At 41.5% G+C, this 23,820-nt stretch overlaps 1 protein-coding gene across 1 annotated transcript in view; it reads right to left on the reverse strand.

Moving 5' to 3' along the window:
- Nucleotides 1–10,646: 10,646 nt before the first annotated feature.
- Nucleotides 10,647–23,820, reverse strand: part of TCEANC2 (transcription elongation factor A N-terminal and central domain containing 2) — a 37,817-nt gene continuing 24,643 nt past the window's right edge. The window contains exons 4-5 of the mRNA XM_082647724.1: nucleotides 20,311–20,504; nucleotides 10,647–11,636 (exon numbers count right to left, since the gene is read on the reverse strand). Of these exons, the coding sequence (XP_082503850.1) occupies nucleotides 11,448–11,636; nucleotides 20,311–20,504 (383 nt within the window). The 3' untranslated portion in view covers nucleotides 10,647–11,447. The remainder of the gene's footprint in view (nucleotides 11,637–20,310; nucleotides 20,505–23,820) is intronic.

The following is a 23,820-nucleotide window of genomic DNA, read 5'->3' on the forward strand; positions in this document are numbered from 1 at the left end:
TCTTTTTCTAATGTATATTTAGCTTGCTCCAAAAATTTTGTTATCACAAACCATGTTGCAATTAAAATCTTTGTACTTGCCTACTCTGTGCACATGTAAAACTATTTCTCTAGAGCAGGGGCTGGCAAGCTAAGGCCCATGGACCAAATGCAGTCCACTGCCTGCTTTTGCAAATAAAGTTTTATTGGAATACAGCCATTCCCATTCATTTACATACTGTCTATGGCTGCTTTAGCACAACAAGGGCAGAGTTGAGTAGTTGTGACAAGGACCATATGGCCCACAGAGTCTAAAATCTTTATTATCTGTCCTTTTTTAAAAAAGTCTGCTGACGCCTGCTCTAAGAGTTGTTACCAACAACTAGAAGAGACATGTTGCAGGCCCAGTTCCCTAGGGAGGAGTCTCTGAGATGGAGATTAGCATACAGGGAGTTATTAGGGGTTGCTCTTGGGTGGTGGAAGGGAAAGGAGCAAGATTAGGCAGAGACCAATAGTAAGACCAGTAGTAGTAAGACCTGGTGCAGTAGTTTTGCCACCGCAGTAGGAAGACCTCAGCTGGTGCCACAGAGCTGTGAAGCCCTGGTCCTTCAGAGCTGTGCTGAGTTGGGGCAGCGGAAATAGGCCTTTATAACCCTTAATCAACCTGCCCTGGGGGAGGGGTCTGACCTGGGGTGAGGTAACTCTCTTCAGCTGAGGGAATCCCCCGCTAGCTGCTAGCTGAAGGGGAATGGGTGCATCGGTCATAGGGTTGGGGGTCTGGGCAGCATAGAACAGCATCTTCTAGAGCCCACACCTGTGCATCCTGCCCCACTTCTTCATTTAAGTTCTGGGAGCATCTCTTCCAGGATTCTGGTGGGCCTTTTTTCCTGGGGGAAACTTACAGAGGAAAGTTAGTGGAACAAACTGCAACCCTCACCACTGTGACTGGTCTTGAGACCACAACTGACATCATCTTCCACTTCTGTTATCCATTCTAGATTCCCCTTACCCTTGGTTAGCACCTCTTCTGGTCTCAGTGACCTACATGGTGGCATGATATAGACCCTCCACCCTGAGACGTCTGAGCCTGTGGTCACCTTATCCGTCTCAGGCCATGGACCCTGCACTTGTCTATTTCCTGTAAGTATTGGGCAAGGGAGTACCAAAAAGATTCCAAATGGATCGACTGAGTACCAAAGATATACCTCCCTGCTCTCCAGTGCTTAACAACAGCCTTACCTCCTCTGGATTTTCAGGGTTAATTATGCCTGAAAGAATGGTGACTCTACTTTTTGCCTGCTGGTCCCTTGACACCAGGAGCTCAAAATGCCCAGGTGTCAGACACGGCGAAAAGTTCAAGAGTCATCTTGATGTTTCCCCTGGCTGAAGAGTTGCCTCTTTGGGAACCAGGGCCTCTAAACCTGCAGAACCCAGAGCTGTGGGGACAGGAAGCATAGATGTTTCCTGGGAGTGATGGTAAGCAAGAGACCACTCCTGCTTTCATCCCTTAGTTTCTGGACCCATGTATTCTATAATACCTATTGGAGACAAAGCACTGTGTAATGGTCCTTGATTTAGAATATATGCTGCTTCTAGGAGGACGACATCCTGTCCTCACAGGATATTGTTTCTGAGCTGGTACCTCAGCTGTGCCTTCTACAGATAGTTCCAAGCTGGCAGCTTAAGGATAGTGCAGAATGTGAAGGGATGAGCTGCCTCCATGGCCGTGTGCCCACTGCTGCAGAGTCATGCGGGATCCTATGCCAGTAGATTAAACACTCTGTAACCCTTGGAGAGTTACACAGGATGAAGCCCTACAAGCAAAGCAATACCGAGGATATATGTCTATTTCAGTGAAGATGAATCACAGCTCTTTCCAGGGTAGAAGGGGTTTAATATAATCAACTTGTCAAGTGGCTTCTTGTTTTCCTCAAGGGAAGGAAACATATCTGAGATTCAGAGTTGGGTTTTGTAACTGGCAGGTTGAACACTTAGCATCGGCAATAGCTACATGAGTCTTGGTGAGAGGGAACCCATGCTAATGGGCCCATACTTGCCCTGTCTCCATGCCATCATGGTTACTCTGTTTATAGGCACCTCTTTTGCCAGCACTGGGGTGGTCTTAGAGGCTGGCTGATATCGACTGCACATACGTGGTTTTTTAATGCTTCTTCCATGGTATACACTGTCTGGTGGGTGTTAACATGGAATAGAATGACCTTCACGCTTGGTGCCCGTTTCCATAGGTCCATACACATGCTCTACCCCAGGTCTCCTTGTCCCCGGTTTTCCAGTCTTATCCTTCCAGATCCCTAACCAAACAGCCAAACCATTCACTGCTGCCCATGAGATCCAGTAATAGTCTAACCTTGGGTCCCTTTTCTTTCTCCAAAAAGTGGACGACTACACGTTCTATTCAAAGCTCTGCCCACTGAAACTATTTTCTCCTCCCCTGTCTTTCAAGGACACCCCTGTGTGGGGCCTGCAGTGCAGCAACGGTCTATTTTTGGCTTGCTCACATGTGCTGAGCCGACTCACTCATGAACAAATTTTGGCTTTTTTTCTCCTGCAGCTGGATATAAGGAGCTCCCCAGACAATCACAGGTGAGCTGAGGAAGACACACTGGTGCAAATGTGGTGGGTGACATAGGTGTCTGGGCCACATTTTCATGCAGCTACCTTCTGCCCTGTGGCCCTGCTGTGCCCAGTCCCACTTGTGCCAGGTCTATCTCATGACGAATTGCTGCCGGCCTTGTCTGACCTTATGACTTGGTGGATCTGAAGGAATCCAGCTCACGATGAGCAGCTTCGGCTGCGTGGTCAACTTGATGATGCGTGGTCAGACGATCTGTCTCTACCAAAACCCTGCAGCGAACCAGGCCCCGCGGCATGTGGGACCTTAGTTCCCCAACCAGGGATTGAACCTGCGTCCTCTGCATTGGAAGGCGGACTCTTAACCACTGGACCACCAGGGAAGTCCCTGGGAGCTGTGTTTTGAAAAGTGTGTCATTCCTGGCTACAGATGACATGGCCCTGCTCCAGAACCCCAGGGGTCTAGACTGTGACCCTCCTACTAGGCCTTGTCATAAACTCCATAGGCATCTTTTCCCACTACAGATACCTCAGATACCATGGGTTCTGCCAGATCATATGGTCCACACAGCAGGGCTACTTGTCTTATAGCCTAGACCTGCTGCTGAGAGCTTTCCCACTCTGGGTCCCCATCAAAATGGGCAACCTCTGTGTTATCCAGTATATGGGATGAAGCAGTATTCCCAGGTATAGAAGGAATATGCTGCCTCCAAAACCCAAAGAGGCCTACCAGGCATTGTGCTTCCTTCCTAATGGGGGAGTAGATGCAATACTGTCTTTTACTTTGGAAGGAATGTGCCTGGCCTATCCCAAATGACAGGTCCCTAAAGATTTCACTGATATGTCAGGCCCCTGAAACTTCATAGGGTTTTTTCCCACTGTCTGAAATGCATGTGTCTCACTAAGGCTTCTGATATACTCGCTGTTTTTTTCTCGTCTGGTCCAATTAGCTGATGTCTTTACACAATAGACATGTGTGATGTTCTGCAAGATACCTAGGCAGTGCAGGTCTTTCCAGACTAGGTTGTGAGACAGCGGGAGAGTTAACAGTCTTGGAGCAAGACTAAATGTATACTTTTGTCTGTTCCAAGTGAATACGAACTCTGATCTTCCTTTCTGATAGGGAAGGAAAAGAAAAACATTCACTACGTCATTGGCTACATACTATGTACCTGAGAACATGTTAATGTACTCTAGGAAAGATGCCACAACCGCAATTAGAACTACCACTTGGTTGATCTTGCTGTGGTCCACTGTTGTCTTTCAGGATCCATCTGATTTTTGTAGGGGCCAGACCAGTGAATTAAATAGAGAGTTAAAGGGAACACTATCCCTGCATCCTTTAGGTCTTTAAAGATGGCATTAATCTTTGCCATTCCCTGATTACCAGTGAGGTTGAGCATCTTCTAATATGTTAATTGGCCTATTTCCACTTTTTGAATTCATAATTCATAATTGTCTGCCTTTTAAAAAATGGTTTATCTGTCTCCTTCACTAGACTGTGAGCTTCCTGGGGCCAGAGACTGTTTTATTTATCCCTTTGACCCTTGGGCTTGGCACATGAGAACTCAGTAAATATGCCCTGAATCCAAGAATTTTTCTTATTTTTTTTTGGCCATGCTGTGTGGCTTGTGGAATCTTAGTTTCCCGACCAGGGATTGAACCCGTGCCCTCGGCAATGAAAGCACCGAGTCCTAACCACTGGACCACCAGGGAATTCCCTAAATCAAAGATTTTAACAAGATGAAAAAGTAGCATTTGATTGGACATCCTGGTCTTCTTGGATCTTGAGACCAACCTCCTCAGCTTATGGGTAAGCCTATTCCTGGCAGCAATTGTATCATTTTGGTTGATTTAAAAGAAAATACAAAGTCATCCAATCAAATCATCTCTCTTCTGAAACCAAGGCAGTGTCACTAAACTAATCGAAGCTCCAAAGTCTTGTTTTCTGGATGGACTCCCTTCGATAGCAATAATGGGCAGTAACAAGCTAAGCCCTTGGCCCATCTGGCTGTGATAAACGCATCCAAAACACATTACAAATCTCAGAGTGAGGCTCTGAGGCCTAAGGCTGTAGCAAAAGAAAACCAAGGTTGACAAGCACAAGTTTAAAAACCTGATATTCTATAAATGAACGAAGGCCAGCTGCCTGTTCCTTCACCACTGAGCACAGTAAATGCATTATCTCAGCTTTTTCATTTTTCTGCCATTTTTCAAACTTGGGACTCTCTAATGATATCTGTTTGGTCAACTCTAAACTTCATTTGTCAAAAAAAAAAATCTCTCGTTTACTGAATCTCAAGTGTTTCTTTCCTTTGCCTTAAATAGTTGTGTTTTTTTTCATTAAATTTTTTTCTTAAATATCTGTTTATACAGGAACATTTTTATCGTTTTAAAACACACATCTTATTAGGTCCCTCACCTCCTCAGAAACTTCTCATGGCTTCCCATGATCTGAAGGCCAAAGTCCAAACTCTTTCACAAGCCCTCCAGGCTTTTTTTCATCCCATTTCTCTCCATTCCTAAGACCCTTATGCTTCGACCATCCATTTTATTTGCCTTTACTGAAACAAGCCATGCACTTCACACCTCTGTGCTTTTGACCTACTGTGCTAAGATCTCTGACCCCTGTGCTAAGATCTCATAACTGCCCTTCGAGATGTGGTTCAAACGTTAACTGTGTGAAGACTTTCCTTCCCTTAGAATGGTGTTAATCACTGCTTTCTCCACTTCCTCAACATTTTAAATATCTACAGTAAACACTTAATATGCTATACTGTAATTATTTTCCTACCTGTCTGTCTCCCCACCAAACTAAGAGTTCCTGAAGGGTAGAAATTGTATCTCATTTACTGCAGTTTCCCCAGGGCCAGTCTAGTCCCTGGAACACAGGAGCTGGGCAACATTTTTTTGTTGAGTGAATGAAAATAGACAAGCTCCCTACTCCAAAGACCAGGACCTCCAATTTAACAACCACAAGAAAAGGATCAATAAGCTGCTGGAGCAGATTCTAATGGTATTTAGTCTCCCAAATTTCCCCTAGCAACTGAACATGTTTAGAAACCGTATTCATGCCTAGGCTTACAGGCAACTCAGAGGTCCCAGGAACTTCTCTCACCTCATTTCACGAGCTGACTCTGTCATTTTTAAGAGGCTGGAACTCAGAGGTGCTTCTTAGTGGGTGGGCAAGCTTGCATGGATGTCTGCAAGCCTCCTTCCCTTCAGCAAGCACTCAGAATAGCTCCATTAGTGTTCATGGAAATTCTGCACATGCATCAAGGAGAAAACAGCCACAAATAACATAGTCTGCTTTCCAAATCTCCAAAGCACATCTCTGTAATCATTGTAGTTTCCAACTATCATCACTGAAGGCTTTCGGCCAGAGAGCAATTTGTCTTCAACTTACTCCGGGTTCCTAAGTTAACAGAACCTTTTGGTTGTTTAAAAATGAAGCTTCCCCCTTCCGGTCTCTCTCCCTGCTCCAGCTTCTCTTCTACACAGCCCCTTATCCAGAAAACTAACTGCATGGTTCCTGCATGGAATCAGTCCAAACGCCTTCGCCTAGTGCTCAAAAGGCCCTTCAAATTTGATCCTGGTCATCCAGGGTCTGAAACCTGGGGGACAGGGATGGGCTGAAAATACAAACTGGAGTTGTCATCAGCATGTAAAAGATGCCTGAAACCATGAGAGTGGATGAAATCAACCTGGGAGGCTATATACAGGCAAATAGACCTGTTTTTTTTTTTTCTAACATCTTTATTGGAGTATAATTGCTTTACAATGTTGTGTTAGTTTCTGCTGTATAACAAAGTATAAAAAATTGTTTGTATAACAAACAATTAATTAATTTTTGGCTGCTATATGTATATGTAGATCCCCATATCCCCTCCCTCTTGCGTCTCCCTCCCACCCTCCCTATCCCACCCCTCTAGGTGGTCACAAAGCACCGAGCTGATCTCCCTGTGCCATGCAGCTGCTTCCCACTAGCTATCTATTTTACATTTGGTAGTGTATATATGTCCATGCCACTTTCTCACTTCATTCCAGCTTACTCTTCCCCCTCCCCATGTTCTCTTTATTCCTGTCCTGCCCCTAGGTTCTTCAGAACCTTTTTTTTTAGATTCCATATATATGTGTTAGCATACGGTATTTATTTTTCTCTTTCTGACTGACTTCACTCCGTATGACAGACTCTAGGTCCATCCACCTCACTACAAATAACTCAATTTCATTTCTTTTCATGGCTGAGTAATATTCCATTGTATATATGAGCCACATCTTCTTTATCCATTCATCTGTCGATGGACACTTAGGTTGCTTCCATGTCCTGGCTATTGTAAATAGAGCTGCAATGAACATTGTGGTACATGACTCTTTTTGAATTATGGTTTTCTCAGGGTATATGCCCAGTAGTGGGATTGCTGGGTCATATGGTAGTTCTATCTTTAATTTTTTAAGGAACCTCCATACTGTTTTCCACAGTGGTTGTATCAATGTACATTCCCACCAACAGTGTAGGAGGGTTCCCTTTTCACCACACCCTTTCCAGCATTTATTGTTTCTAGCTTTTTTTTTTTTTTTTTTTGCGGTACGCGGGCCTCTCACTGTTGTGGCCTCTCCCGTTGTGGAGCACAGGCTCCGGACGCGCAGGCTCAGCGGCCATGGCTCACGGGCCTAGCCACTCCGCGGCATGTGGTATCTTCCCGGACCGGGGCTCGAACCCATGTCCCCTGCATTGGCAGGCAGATTCTTAACCATTGCGCCACGAGGGAAGGCCTGTTTCTAGCTTTTTTGATAATGGTTATTCTGACTGGCGTGAGGTGATACCTCAATGCAGTTTTTTTTTTTTTTTTAACATCTTTATTGGAGTATAACTGCTTTATAATGGTGTGTTAGTTTCTGCTTTATAACAAAGTGAATCAGCTATATATATACATATATCTCCATATCTCCTCCCTCTCGCGTCTTCCTCCCTCCCACCCTCCCTATCCCACCCCTCTAGGTGGTCACAAAGCACAGAGCTGATCTCCCTGTGCTATACGGCTGCTTCCCACTAGCTTTTCTATTTTACGTTTGGTAGTGTATATATGTCCATGCCACTCTCACTTTGTCCCAGCTTACCCTTCCCCCTCCCCATAACCTCAAGTCCACTCTCTAGTAGGTCTGCATCTTTATTCCTGTCTTGCCCCTAGGTTCTTCTGACCATTTTTTTTTTTTTTTTTTTAGATTCCATATACATGTGTTAGCATACGGTATTTGTTTTTCTCTTTCTGACTTACTTCACTCTGTATGACAGTCTCTAGGTCCATCCACCTCACTACAAAAAGAAATGGATTAAAGACCTAAATGTAAGGCCAGACACCATCAAACTCTTAGAGGAAAACATAGGCAGAACATTCTATGACATAAATCACAGCAAGATCCTTTTTGACCCACCTCCTAGAGAAATGGAAATAAAAACAAAAATAAACAAATGGGACCTAGTGAAACCTCATTGTCGTTTTGATTTGCATTTCTCTAATGATTAGTGATGTTGAGCATAGACCTGGGTTTTGAATCTTAGATCTTCTATTCACTATCCGTGTGACCTTGAGTAAGTTACTAAACCACTGTTGCGCCTCAATTTTCTCACCTTTAATTGGGTATTTTTAAAAATGTCTAGCACTGTGCTGAGCAATCATTATTCCAGCTCCCGTAGTCATTAGCAGTGGGAAACTGAACAAGATACTTCTGCTTGGTGAGCCTCAGGGTCTCATCTGTAGCTCCTGCCAGGTATCCACAAGGCCTCATGGAATGGGTACTCAGCAAATGGTTGCTGAATAAAAGAAGAAATCTAAAAAACTGAAACAATACCTACTAATACAACAAGATGATTCAACAGGATTTTTAAAAAACTATATAAAGATCAATGTAAATGCTAACAAATTATCTTAGAAAAAGTATCTAGCACCTAGAAGGTAGACAATGTTAGTTCCTTTCTTTCTGTCCTTGCTTCTTTTTTTAAATTTCTCTAAAATAAATCTCTGATAAGCTTAGTCCATTAAAAGAACAAAAATATAAACATAAATACACACAAAATCATACAAGTATATTCAACATCATTACATTGGCAGATTTCATCTTGATACACTTTTTTCTTCCCCAACTCCTATCTCCTTTCATGCCATCTTCTGACTCCCCTCTCCTCCCTAAGGCAGCCAATGGAAATGACCTGATATATATCGTTTCATACATTTCTCTGTGTTCATATAATCCTGTACAAAGACATACATTCATATATAGGATTTTTTTGTTTCCTTTTTATAAAACTGGGTTCTTATTAAAGACATTTCTCTATAAATTTCTTTTTTTTTCACTTAACAATACATCTTGGTCAACCCTTCAGGTCAATGGATACAGCATTCATTCTTTTTTTAAAATTAATTAATTAATTTTTGGCCGCGTTGGGTCTTCGTTGCTGCACGCAGTCTTTCTCTAGTTGTGGCGAGCAGGGGCTACTCTTTGTTGCAGTGTGCGGGCTTATTGCAGTGGCTTCTCTTGTTGCAGAGCATGGCCTCTAGGCGCGTGGGCTTCAGTAGTTGTGGCACGTGGGCCCAGTTGCTCCGCGGCGTGTGGGATTTTCCTCGGACCAGGGATCGAACCCGTGTCCCCTGCATTGGCAGGTGGATTCTTATCCACTGCGCCACCAGGGAAGTCTCATTCTTTTTAATGACTAGTCATTGTCAGTCTTCCCCACACACAAATAATGCTGCACAAAACATCCTTGTATGTATTACTTTAGGAAAACTTTCTGCTGGGTCAATGTACATATATGTTTAAATATTTGTAAATATTGGCAGATTATTTTCCAAGAAGGGTGTGGTAATTCATATTCCCACCATCAGTGTATAAAAGTGACCATTTCCCCACATCTTCACCAGAAGTTGGCATTTTATTTTTTTAACATCTTTATTGGAGTATAATTGCTTTACAATGTTGTGTTAGTTTTTGCTGTATAATAAAGTGAATCAGCTATATGTATACATATATCCCCATATCCCCTCCCTCTTGCATCTCCCTCCCACCCTCCCTATCCTACCCCTCTAGGTGGCCACAAAGCACCGAGCTGATCTCCCTGTGCTATGCAGCTGCTTCCCACTAGCTATCTATTTTACATTTGGTAGTATATATACTATGACATATATACTATGTCAGTGCTACTCTCTCACTTCGTCCCAGCTTACCCTTCCCCCTCCCTGTGTCCTAATTTAAAATGTTTTCCAGTTTTATCGGTGAAAAATGGCATTGTATTATTGCTTTATTTTGCATTTTCTTGAATATTTTTGAGGTTAAGCATCATTTCTTTTTCTTTTTTTTAATATTTATTTGGTTGCACCGGGTCTTAGTTGCGACAGGCAGGCTCCTTAGTTGCGGCTCACTGGCTCCTTAGTTGTGGCATGTGAACTCTTAGTTGCAGCATGCATGTAGGACCTACTTCCCTGACCAGGGCTTAAACCCAGGCCCCCTGCATTGGGAGAGCGGAATCTTGTCCACTGCGCCACCAGAGAAGTCCCTAAGCATCATTTCTTGTTTATTGGTCATTTGGGGTAAAGATCTGTGATGTATGCAACTTACTGTCAAAAGAGTGTCAGAAAAAAGCTGAGTGTGTGTGTGAGTGTGAGAGAGAGGGTGTCCTTCCTTTTTAATCCATCTCTTCTTTTTCTGGATTTTAAATCTCTCCCCCTTTTTTTTTTTTTGGCCGCGCTGCGAGGCTTGCAGGATCTTAGTTCCCCGACCAGGGATCGAACCCGGGCCCCCAGCAGTGGAAGCACAGAGTCCTAACCACTGGACTGCCAGGGAATTCCCTAAATCTCTCCCTTTCTACTGGCTCCTTCTTTTCAGATTACAAACATGCTCCAGTCTCCCCTAACCTAAAAAACCCTCTTTGGGTCTTGCTATCTCCCTCAGATTCCTGTCCAATCATTCTTTATTTTCACCAAGTATACTCTTTCTCAACCCAAAACACTTTTCAGTGAACAAGCCATACCTTTGGTTTTAGGGACAAAAAAGCCCCAGTTTATTATTACTTTTTAAAAAAAGCAAATATCACTTACAAAATTGTTCAAGCAAGTCTATATACGGGTATTTCATTTGAAAATACATATGTATATAATTTTTCTCCTACAGTAATTCATTTCAAGAGCAATTTCATTATGTATCTTCTACAGAGCCCTAAACCGAGAGAGCCAACATATTCAAATAAACCCCAAGGTGTGGGGATGCTTCAGGACAGTTCCTCATTAGAAGCCTCAGCATGGGGGCTCTGGAGACCAACGCAGGTCTTCCAGGGAGAGCTGCAACGTTCAGATAAGTGAGTTCTGGAAAGAAGGGGTAGTTGGCGGGCTCCGGCAGGCTCACCCCTGGGGTAGAGCAAAGAGTACAGACAGGGGAGTTCTGAGAGGCACTGGAGCTATCTAAACTCAGGGGGACGGAACTGAGTGAGCAGCTGTGGTAATTGAGTTTCAGTTACCTGCAGGGTGGCAAAATAAAGTAGTAACTTCATCTGCCTGACACAGAGGAAGTTTAGAGGTGTCCCTGGCATATTCACAGTGGAATCCGTCACCCTTTCACTGTGTTGGGTGATGGCAACCGTACTGCGCTTCCTAGCGACAGCAAGCGCGCATCCTGTTAGGCAGCACCGGCGCACTCCAGCTAATGAAGCATTTCCTGCAGGTCTGTCTCCCAGGGCTCTCTGTATCCTCTGTCTGAAGGAATGGCACCATGGGAAAATTCAGCACCGCCAGCATCAGCCATCGCCCAAACTCAAAAGAGTCTTTGAATGGCAGAGAAAGGCCCATTTTCCTTTCTGCCCAGCCCAGGGTTGGAACCATGCTCAGGTCATTTTTTGTGGGTCTGTACAAACGTGCCGACTGGCAGCGTGCCGTTCTTCACCTGAGCCCGGATTTCAGCTCGATGCTTTAATGTGAAGACCAGGGCTCTCACTGTCCGCCGGTATGGCCCATTAATGAGGCGGGAGCAGAGATGAAACGTTTCCCGTTCAATATTTTCAACCAGTAGGTGATCCATCTGAAAAAACAGCAAAATTATCAAATTAGGGCCTTGCATTGCATAAGGATTAAAAGCAAGGGAGGCTGGAGCACTTTGCTCAGAGGCCTCCATTAATCAACTGAAATTCAAAGACATCTACTTCCTGTCACAAAAGAAACAGGAAGAGCAAATTAATTCCACCCTGGCAATTAAGGAACAAGGCCATGTGCTTTGTGACAGGGACCTCATTCACAACCCCTGCCGGGTGGTAATATTTGCCATTATAACAGGAAACTGGCTTGAACCAAGCAATGGGTTCTGGGCCCTGGGCCCTGTACTTTACCAACCAGGAAACGAAGACCGAGGATAATAAATCAGTATAACAGTTTATACTTTTTTGTTTGTTTTTTAAGTGACTTTTAACCCCTTACAGCATTTTAAAAACAATGGGTCTGGATCCTAATATGTGTGTAAAGCAGTTTATAAATCACTTTTCACATTTACTGCTCACAACTCCTACTATCTCATTTTATAGATGAGGAAACAGATTCAAAGGTAAAGGAATGCTCCAGATCTTACAACTATTAAGAGGCAGAGTTGGGACTCTAACTCGGAGCCCCCGACTCCAACACCCATGTTTCTTCCCTTTCACCATACTCACTGCCCCCTTAACCTTCAGAGAGACCAGCTGAGTCTGGAGAGACCTCTGCAGGGTCAGCTAAGCAGAAAGGGGCCTAGAGGATAGGACCTGTGGCAATTCTGGGGTGGTCTGGCTCAGGCCCAAGCCCTCCTGAAGTCACAGGCCTAATGAAAGCAGGACAGGTCTGAGACTTTTGCCCACACGATCTGGATCCAGGCCAGACCGGGTTGCTGGTCAGAGACCCCCTCACTTCGTTCCTTTCCAGGTGCGTCGCTCACTATTCGCCTCCCTGGTCCTGACCCTGGCCCAGCCTGAACAACCTCAGCTGCTTTTACACACCTCTACGCCTCTGCGCAGGTACACGTTTCCTCAGCAAGGTGCAATTTCCCTAGGAAACTCATTCCTATTTGTGTGTCAAAGCTTAGCTAAAAAACAAAAAGCAAAAAAGCAAATCCTAGTTTAAAGGACTGAAAGTTCCCCTTGGGGCTGCCACAGTGTCCCGAGCTTCCCTTAGTCATTTTCATAACATATTATAATGATCTATTTTTTTGAGTTTGTCTTCCCTGAGAGTGAGTTCCTTGAAAACAGGAAACAAATTTCTCTCATTTGCTTTTTTCCCTTCAACTCTTTCCCTCCCCACCCTACCACACATTCAAATACTTACTCAGCACTATGTGCCTGGGCTGAGGAAAGAGCAGTGAACAAGGTCAACACAGCTCTTGACTCCACAGAGAGCACGGGTTGGCTGGAGACAGATAGAAGCAGGGACTGCAAGTGTACCGAGGGCTGGGAAAGAGGATATGAGCGAGTTCTGGGGCACAGAGCTACAGCAAAGGGACCCGACCCTGGAGGGCAGCTCCTGGCCTCAGGAGGGAACGGCATTTGACGTGAGAGCTGGAGAATGAGAAGGATCAGGCCAGGTGAGGTGGGCACTTGCTTGGTGATGAATTCAGTGAGCTGTACATATATCTTTTGTGTGCTTTTCCATATATGTACTATACTTTTATTTTATTATTTTATTTTTATTTTTTTTTTTGCGGTACGCGGGCCTCTCACTGTTGTGGCCTCTCCCGTTGCGGAGCACAGGCCCCGGACGCGCAGGCTCAGCGGCCATGGCTCACGGGCCCAGCCGCTCCGCGACAGGTGGGATCCTCCTGGACCGGGGCACGAACCCGTGTCCCCTGCATCGGCAGGCAGACTCTCAACCACTGCGCCACCAGGGAAGCCCTATACATATATTTTAAAAAGGAAAAGTTTAAGGAAAAAATGCACCAAAATAAAAAAAGGATCACCGGACATTTGATAAGTGTCCTAACGAAAGAGAGAGACCAGCGGACCAAAATGAATATAATAAAGAAACCTGGAAGAAATGAGGACCACGCAGGGAACAGAACAGGACTGAGAGAGAGAGAGAAAGAGAAAGGGAGAGAGAGAATGAATATCCAGGTCCAGACATCTGCCTAGGTGTAACAGACAAAAGGTGTTCAGGGAAGTTTGGGGTCCTGATGACTGACTGATTGTCTCCAAGGCTGGTGCTGGAGTGAGTGGACGTGGTGCCATGGCTCTCCAGAACCCAGACTCCTTGAGCTTTTCATGGCCTCCTGGGTGGGCACTGAACTAGCCCCCAGCCTGAGGCAGCCCGGGTACCAGGCTACTTTACAAGGCTATAAGGGTGGCTGGCCATCTGCCCAGCATTTGTCCAGCAACATTTGCAAAAGAGGCTCCTCACCCCAATGAGGGTTCCTCGTCCCAGTGTGAGGATGGTTAGTCACTGACTGTTTAGAGATTCACTTAATACGACAGGCAAGAAAAAAGGCTTTTTAAAAAATTTTTTTTCTTTTTTTGAGGGGAGTGGTTGTTAGGGGAAGAAGGGTATGTGTACATTTGCAAAAATAAGTCATGGCCATTCCATCAAACTGTAGTATATATAAAAAAGAACCTTGAGAGTGCCTTGAAATTCACAGAACTGGATACTTATTCATACTTCATTCAGCAAATAGTTATTGAGTCGCTACTCTGAGTATGGTCTGATCTAGGTATTAGAGATACCCAAGCAGAAAACACCTGACCCCCTACCCTCTAAGAAGTCACAGCCTAGAAAGGAGAGGCATGTACACAGAAAACCAAGGGGCAGCAGGATAGGTGCTACACCAGCAATGTGATGGGAATAAGAAGCAAGTAGCTAGCAATTCTCATGCATGCTTCTTGTTAAATGAAGGTCAATCGGAATGAAGAAATGAAGAAAAACATTTGTAATATTAAAATGTAAATCATAAGGGAAAATGATTCATCATGCATCCTTGTGTATAACATGTTCATTGAACAAAGTGAAGAATGCCTACCTTATAACTGCCTTTGGATAATCCAAACCTACCCAAGTTGAGAGTCCTTCCCAATGGATTCTAATCTAGGTAATGGGTAATTTAGGTAAGCCCTTTTGGGTGAAAGGACCAGAGTCTTACTGAGACTTTGAGAAAAAGGGGTTTTACTATGAGATACATGTGTATGAATGGAAACAAGAATGCTGTAAGAAACCTAGGGATTTATTTACGGACCATATCCTTTCTCTGTGTCTCTCATGATTTGCCTAGTCTCTTTTTCAAATGTTTTTCCTCCTCTCCATTTGCCTTACTTATCAATTCTAACTGCCTTATTCTCTCCCCCTATTCTACACATCTCTACCCATAGCTTCTGCTTCCTCATAACTCCTCCAATATCTCTTCTGTTTCAAAACTCCCACTGTTGCTTCTTGGTATTTCCCAGTTCAGTTTCCCAGAGACAGAGAATCTGATTTGCCTTCCTTATCTATTTGTACCTGTGCGTTGAGTATGTGTTATTCAGTTGTCCAATCCTGGACAAACTGGCAATTGCTGGGTGAAGATATAAAACACATCCACCCAGAGCTGTCTTTTGTCAAGGATTCTGGACTCAGAAGAAATGCTGCCATAATCAATTAGTGATGTCTGCCACATCTGTTAAGCTCTTTAAAAACAAGGGAAGAAGCTCTTCTTCATGTGTATACCTTAAGTGCAGAACTTCCCACACTGTATTGTGACTATTCATTTGCCTACTTCCCTCAGAGACTGTGAGCCCCTCCAGGGCTGGTACCATTTTGGATCCACTTCTAAATTCCCCATGCCTAGTAGCATAGGTACTGGCACATATTAAGTGCTCAGTAAATATCTGTGAAATGAATTTCCTCTTTCCCCATGTATACCTCCCTCCTTTTCTGCTCTTTTAGTAACATCCTATACATAGCATATGAAATATGTTTCTATTTTATATGTATTTTCTAGTTAGCAAAATCCAACCACTCTTACAAAGGCTAGTTCAAGTGCTTTTTCATGAAAGCTTCCCAGATTTCCCCATCAGATTTCATTGTTCTGTCCTTTGTGTGTTTATACCACTTGCTAGTAACACTATTTCAGACATATTTCATCCTGCCTCGTATTTAGTCAGTCATTTACAGGCTCTTAGTCAGGAGACAGTAAGCTTTCTTAGGATAAGGACTGCAACTCATTCATGTTTTCATTCTCCTCTGGCACTAGTAGTAGTAGAACTAAACATTTGGTGAACTGAATACCCACTAGAAGCAAACTTTGTATGAGTTTTCCAATAGCATGATTGGATTTGTACATATATACCCACACTCCTTTTTGACCACTTGAATACATTTATTAAAGAGCTGGTCAAAGCCAGAGGTACAGTCTGAGGCCATTAAACAAAGAAAAAACTAACAGTCCCATATGGGGATGTACCCCTGACCTGTATCTCATTAGCACCATCTGACAACCAACTGGGCCAACCAGCCAGTGTTTCATAACTCTTAACGATAACAGGCTCACTTTGAGAATCAGATTCATTTTTTTTAAATGACATAATAGGAAAATGATCACAGGCCGTGAGGTAGGAAGGAGAGTGGATAATGAGGAAGGGGAAGTAAGAGAATGACACCACAGGGGACGTTCATATGAGGAAAGATCTAAAAGACAGGGAAGAACAAAGAAGATCTGGAAGGGAGAAAGTAAAGGGGAATGGAGTGTGGGTCTCAACAATGGAGATTTTATTCATCTATTCCTTTATTCCAAGAACAAGGAAACAATCCATGAATCTGGAAAGCAAGATGTGTAGAGTAATAAAGAGATGCACTTTTGGGCTGTGTGTGTATATTCTTTATCTGTGGCTTTCACTACTAAAGGATAAGACCAAACAAATAACATAGAAACATTATTTTCTATAAAAATGTAATGAGTGGATTTGAAAAAACACATGCTAAGATCAAATTGCAAAAGCTTTTTAGTTATTGGGCCAATAACTTATCCAATGGTTTACTACTGCCTGATATAGTACATTTATGGAGATCTGATGTCTGATTTGAATGCACTCAACATTGGTTACTGTCAAAGACCAGATACTAGATTAGATGGTTCACCGATTTGCCCTAATATGAAAATATTTCAGATGATGATGGGTGTTAAGAGTTAACTTTATGTAAAAAGTGTTTGTATTTGTACTTTCTGACATACCAAACTGATAAAAAAATACTATAAAATGTTGTTTATGCAGGGAAAACAGATTGATTTTCTTCGGCCAAGGAAGATGGCTAAGATGCACACTTTTAATTTTTAAAATTTACTCTTTGGGAACAAAACCATTCAACTATGCTTAATCTGATATTTTTTCCAATTACACTGGAAAGCACTAACGAATGTATCACTTTTTAAACTTTGTTTTGTAACACTTGAGTGCTTACCACTTGATGTGCCAGTTAAAGGATAATTAATGGATAAACTAAAAGGATAATTATTATTGAGTTTAATATAGCAGGCAAACTGCTCATTAATCCTTACAAGCATAGCTTCATTATTATCATTTACTTAAAAAGATACCACAGGGAACTGGTATTTACCACCACATTAACTACATATTATATACCCACACTCTATGTTTCTGCAATAATTTTGGTTTATTTTAAAAATAAACTTCTTTTAAAACATCAAGTAGCGAGTCTTGTTGGCTAATCGATACTCCAGAAAATTAGACTTACAACCTTCATATTTTTTTTCTCTCTTCCAAGGGCTTAATATTCATATTAATATTTCCTTGGGAAAAGTTAAGCAAACACAGTATATTAATTCACTGAACCATCAAATAGACATTAAAAATTATAAATATAAGAACAGAAATATATAGAAAAGTATATACAAAATGACACTAGCTGATATTGATCAAGATTAAAAATACAACATAAATGTGGATAATTGTCAATTTTCTGCAACGTTATTTAAATAATCAATAAAAATATCTTATGGAACAGTTGGTACATAATTGGCTCTTAATAAGTCTGGGATAATCATAACTTGCCCAGTATTCATTGAAAGAGCTACAGGGACTTCCCTGGTGGCACAGTGGTTAAGAATCCGCCTGCCAAAAATCAAAACTACAATGAGATATCGCCTCACACCAGTCAGAATGGCCATCATCAAAAAATCTAGAAACAATAAATGCTGGAGAGGGTGTGGAGAAAAGGGAACCCTCTTGCACTGCTGGTGGGAATGTGAATTGGTTCAGCCACTATGGAGAACAGTATGGAGGTTCCTTAAAAAACTACAAATAGAACTACCATATGACCCAGCAATCCCACTACTGGGCATATACCCTGAGAAAACCGAAATTCAAAAAGAGTCATGTACCAAAATGTTCATCGCAGCTCTATTTACAATAGCCCGGAGATGGAAACAACCTAAGTGCCCATCATCGGATGAATGGATAAAGAAGATGTGGCACATATATACAATGGAATATTACTCAGCCATAAAAAAAAACGAAATTGAGCTATTTGTAATGAGGTGGATAGACCTAGAGTCTGTCATACACAGTGAAGTAAGTCAGAAAGAAAAAGACAAATACAGTATGCTAACACATATATATGGAATTTAAGAAAAAAAAATGTCATGAAGAACCTAGGGGTAAGGCAGGAATAAAGACGCAGACCTCCTAGAGAACGGACTTGAGGTTATGGGGAGGGGGAAGGGTGAGCTGTGACGGAGCGAGAGAGAGTCATGGACATATACACACTAACAAACGTAGTAAGGTAGATAGCTAGTGGGAAGCAGCCGCATGGCACAGGGATATTGGCTCGGTGCTTTGTGACAGCCTGGAGGGGTGGGATAGGGAGGGTGGGAGGGAGGGAGACGCAAGAGGGAAGAGATATGGGAACATATGTATATGTATAACTGATTCACTTTGTTATAAAGCAGAAACTAACACACCATTGTAAAGTAATTATACCCCAATAAAGATGTTAAAAAAAAAAAAAGAATCCGCCTGCCAATGCAGGGGACACGGGTTCGAGCCCTGGTCCGGGAAGATCCCACATGCCACGGAGCAACTAAGCCCGTGTGCCACAACTACTGAGCCGGCGCTCTAAAGCCTGCGAGCCACAACTACTGAGCCCACGTGCCACAACTACTGAAGCCTGCGTGCCTAGAGCCCATGCTCCACAACAAGAGAAGCCACCACAATGAGAAGCCCACACACCGAAACGAAGAGTAGCTCCTGCTCACTGCAACTAGAGGAAGCCCGTGCACAGCCAAAAATATAAATAAATAAATAAATTTATTTAAAAAAAAAAAAACAAAGAGCTACAATAATTTACCAAACAGGAAATGCACCAAAATTAACAAGTTAACAAGACTATGTCTGGATGGTAGGTTCAATGGTGATCTTATTTTTCCTTTCCATATTTTTTCATTTTCTATCATAAGTTTGTATTAAAAAACCCCAAACTTTATTTTTTAAAAGTAAATAATATACCACAAGCCGATTTGCCTTTCTTTTGTGGATACATAACAGATAGAAAGGTTAAAATATTTTTTTAGAGAATGCAGTGACAGATCAGGTATTTAAATCAGACTTCTGAATTGCTTCTTTTGTTAATAATATTAAGTTATTCTTTAAGGATACATTATTAGGGATACCCTAAGAGGAAAAAATATGGATGTTATATGTCTGATTTTTACAGAATATTAATTGACCTATAAGATTTATTTGATGATGATTAATACTATTGCTAATGAGCAAAAATTCTTCCAGCATGTGTACCTCAAACCACTAACACCATTCTAACTGTTGGTCATGAAGATGATAGGGATTGTGCAATTGACTATATACATTAGAACTAAAGGTATGAGTGCTGACCGAAAATGGAGTACAGTCTTTTCAAAAGACAGCTATGTATTTTGCCATTGATATTCCGTAACAGAGTCCATCTCAGAATTTTTGCTTCAGTGGAAAGGGAAAGAATTTTATTTATTTATTTTTATTGAAGTAGAGTTGATTTACAATGCTGTGTTAGCTTCTGGTGTACAGAAAACGGATTCAATTTTATATATTCTTTTTCATTATGGTTTATTACGGGATATTGAATATAGTTCCCTGTGCTATACGGTAGGACCTTGTTGTTTATTTATTTTGTATATAGTAGTTTTTATCTGCTAATCCCAAACTTCTAATTATCCCTCCCCTAACCCCTTTCCCCTTTGGTAACCATAAGTTTGTTTTCTGTGTCTGTGGGTCTGTTTCTGTTTTGTAAATAAGTTCATTTGTGTCATATTTTGATTCCATATATAAGTGATATCATATGGTATTTGTTAGGGTAAGAATTTTAAATGGGAAGGAACCAACATTCATTAAGTGACTTCTAACCACTAGGCACTGTCCTATTCTTTTGTATATATGGTTCATTTAATCTTTCCAATAATCTTAGGTAGTAGGAATTATAATCTTCATTTCACAGATAAAAAATCAAGTCTCTGAAATGTTAAGAGATTTGCCTAAGGTGTCACAACCAGCACATACTAGAGCCAGGGTTTTAATTCATGTCTTGCTAATTCCAAAGCCTGTACTCTTTATACAATACTGTCCCCCAGAACGTTTACAAATCCAGAATCTTTAAAAAAAAAAAAAGTTAGAATAAAGCCATAGCACTTAAGACTATGAAAGTTCATTATGAAAATATGAAGGTCATTTAACCCAGAGTACCTAGTCATCACATTCCAACCAGGACGTTACCTCCAATTCCAAGGCTTCTGAGAGTAATTTCTGGGCGTTTTTCCTAAATGTCTCGGTTTTGGAATCACTTCGGACTTCTATAGAAGGTCTATCCTTGTGTTTTTCAATGAAAGTTCTCCATTCAGTGTAAACTTCTCTGGCAAGACAAGCCACTTCTGAATCTGAGTGTTGACGCATCTTGTTCACAGTGTGACCTGGAACGAGAGAACAGAAACCAAAGAAAAGGTTGTTCTGTATTCTTCTGAAAGGTACAGAACTGGAAGGACTAATGTGTGGCACTTAGCAAGTCATTCACACACCTAAGGATGTAAAGGCTCTTGTGCAAATGAAGACCTGTTTCTCAAAGGCTGAGATAACAAGATAATCACTGGGGGAGAATCACTGGGCTAGCCAATGAAATAAGTCATAAAACAGAAGCACGATCAATAGATACTTAAAATGGAACACCTAAGGTACCAACTCCTTAATCCAAAAATTGCAATAAAAGAAAATGAATTAAGCATTTATCTTGTCTTTTCAGTACATATTATATTTCAGGACAACCAAACAGTCCTAAGTTATTGACAGAATATTCTTTATTCAGCTAATAAATGTGATAAAATTGACAGAATTTAAAAAAATTTTGTGGCCCATGATGAAATAATTCATTCAGGTGACAATCAACAGTGGATGAAATCAGTCAATGAAAAGTTGATGGGGAAATGTACAATGGAAAGATGAGGTGTCATCATCTCCACTGATCAATCTTAGCATCCCTAAGAGTGGCACTATCAGATAGAGGTAGCACTTCACAGCCCTACCTATGAAGTAGTCTTACACCCTCCTCCCAAGGAAAAGATGAACCATAACCCTAGTAACTAGTCATTCAAAGCTAACCTCCAGTTTATAGAAAATATGAGAGACAGAGGAATAAGTTAAATTACAGCGTAAGAAACAAATCCAGAATGTGGGACATTCTACAGGACAACATTCAATCATCAATGGCACTTTTAAAAAAAGGGAGTAAGGTTATGGATTGCTAAAGATTAAAAGAGTCTTTTGAGTCCAAACTATCAAATGTGATGTGTGATCCAAATCCTGACTGGAATAAACCAATTAAAATATATTTTGATATAAACAAGAAATACAAATATACACTGGTTATTCAATTATATCAAAGAATTATTGTTGATTTTGTTGAGCACGATGATGGCATTGTAGCCATGTAAGAAAAGATCCATATGTTTTAGAGATGCATACTGAAGTATGTAGAGCTGAAATGACAAAAGGTCTGAGATTCTGCTTTAAAATACTTCAGTAACAGCACAAAAACACAAAAAAGGGAAAGATAAAGTGAATGCGATCAAACCTTAATAGTTACTGAATGTAGGTGAAAGGCCTATGGGGGTTTGTACTATTCTCTTTATTTTTGTGAATGTTTGAGATTTTCATAATAAAAATGGAAAAAGAGGAAAGGGTCAAAAAATATCATATGCAAAAGTACTTAGATAAAAATAAACACATAGAAAAGCCAAAGAAATCAAGTAAACATTTAGAATTAAAGTTCAAAAAGTATTAGAATATAAGGTAGGTATACTTTTAAAAACAATCAATAGCTTTTTTATGTCAGCAATAAACAGTCAGTATAATAGGGGGAAAATCATGCTTAAACTAGTAAAAACCGTAAACCACTTAGCAACTCATTAACAAGAGGGGGTTGCATGCCCATGTGCTGTTTGTGTATGTGCCTATCTCCTTAATAGCTCTGGAACCACTCTTAAACTCCATCCCGTCACCACTGACCTTGCCTTAGGGCATGTCGCCTCCAGATGACTCCAGCAGCCTGACTGGCCTCTTAATGCCACCTTCCACACTGCAGCCAGAGTGGTCTTTATTTAACTTTATTCGTTTCTCTTTCAGGGATATTTTTTAAAACATTAATCTGACCATTACACTCCACCACTTAAACCTTTCAATCCTATATCCAAATTCTTATCTAGTCACACAAGTACCTTCACTATCTGCCACCTTCCCATCTACCTTCTAGCTTCATTTCCAGCTATTACCCCACTGTCATCGATACTCTAGCTACTTGCAGCTCCTAAGACACTTCAATATTTTTCTCACCTCTTTACTTTTGAACATATACTCCAATGAGCATTTTGTCTGCCTGGAATATTCCTTCTTCTCTCTTCATCTGGTTAACTTACATTCTGCCTTTAAGACTCAGTTCAGGAGTCCCCTTCTCCAGGAAGTCTTCCTTAATATAATAACCCCCAGTCTTGGCTGGTACCTCTCCTCTGTGCTTCCTTAGCACCTCATGCTCCTGTTCATCACAATAACTATTATAATTAGTTGTAATTATCTGATCAGTTATCTTTCTTGCCCACCAAAGAGAGCTCCTTGAGGGCAAGAGCTGTGACACGTTTATCTTTGGATCTCCAGCAGAAAACAGGGGCAGGAGAGGGGGTCGGGAGAGTGGGTGTTTGGTAAATGTTGGGGAATGAGAAACCCAGATGAGGAAATACATATGTTTTTACTAAAATATATAACAGAAAATTTGAATGAAAGGGGAAAATATACCATATTATATGATGGAAAGACCAGTACAGAGATGTCAATATAGAAATTAATTTGTAGATTTAATGTAATTACAATTAAAAATCTTAGTAGGCTGCTTTTATTAGAATACATCCAAATAGCTTTAGACTTATTTTAGAAAAACAAATGAGTAATAGCATAAAATACTCTTATGTATTATGAGGTATAACTAGCCTTATATGCTATTGGAACATATTATAAAGCAACTAAAATTATATGGACTGGCACCAAAACAACAGATGGATAGATCTGTGGAATAAAAAGTGAAGCTCAGGGGACTTCCCTGGTGGTGCAGTGATTAAGAATCCACCTGCCAATGCAGGGGACACAGGTTCAAGCCCTGGTCCAGGAAGATCCCACATGCTGCAGAGCAACCAAGCCCGTGCACCACAACTACTGAGCCGATGTGCCACAACTACTGAAGCCTGCACGCCTAGAGCCCGTGCTCTACCAACAAGAGAAGCCACCGCAATGAGAAGCCTGCGCACTGCAACAAAGAGCAGTCCCTGATTGCCACAACTAGAGAAAGCCCGTGCGCAGCAACGAAGACCCAACGCGGCCATAATTAATTAATTAAGCTCAGGAACAAACCCTATTGTATATAAAAATTAATATATAATAAAAGAGGCATCAATGAACAAAAGGAAATGGAAAAGAATTCAATCTTGGGAAAATGGTCAAAACATTTAGAAAATTTCTAAGATCACACCAACTGCATAGCTCAACACTTGCTTGATTTATTTACTCCTCACATGTCGACTGAAGGCCTACTCTTTGTACTAGGTACGCTAGGTACTAGTCATGCAGGGCTGAACAAGAAACTCTCCCTGCTTTAAAGGTTCTGTGAAGAGCACCCTGGAAGTAACTTTGAAGGGAAGACAAGATTCTTTAACTTCTCTCTCTATCCCATTATCTCCCAGGAATTTTTAT

Source organism: Grampus griseus (assembly GCF_964374135.1).
Source record: "Grampus griseus genome assembly, chromosome: 1".
NCBI lineage: Eukaryota > Metazoa > Chordata > Mammalia > Artiodactyla > Delphinidae > Grampus > Grampus griseus.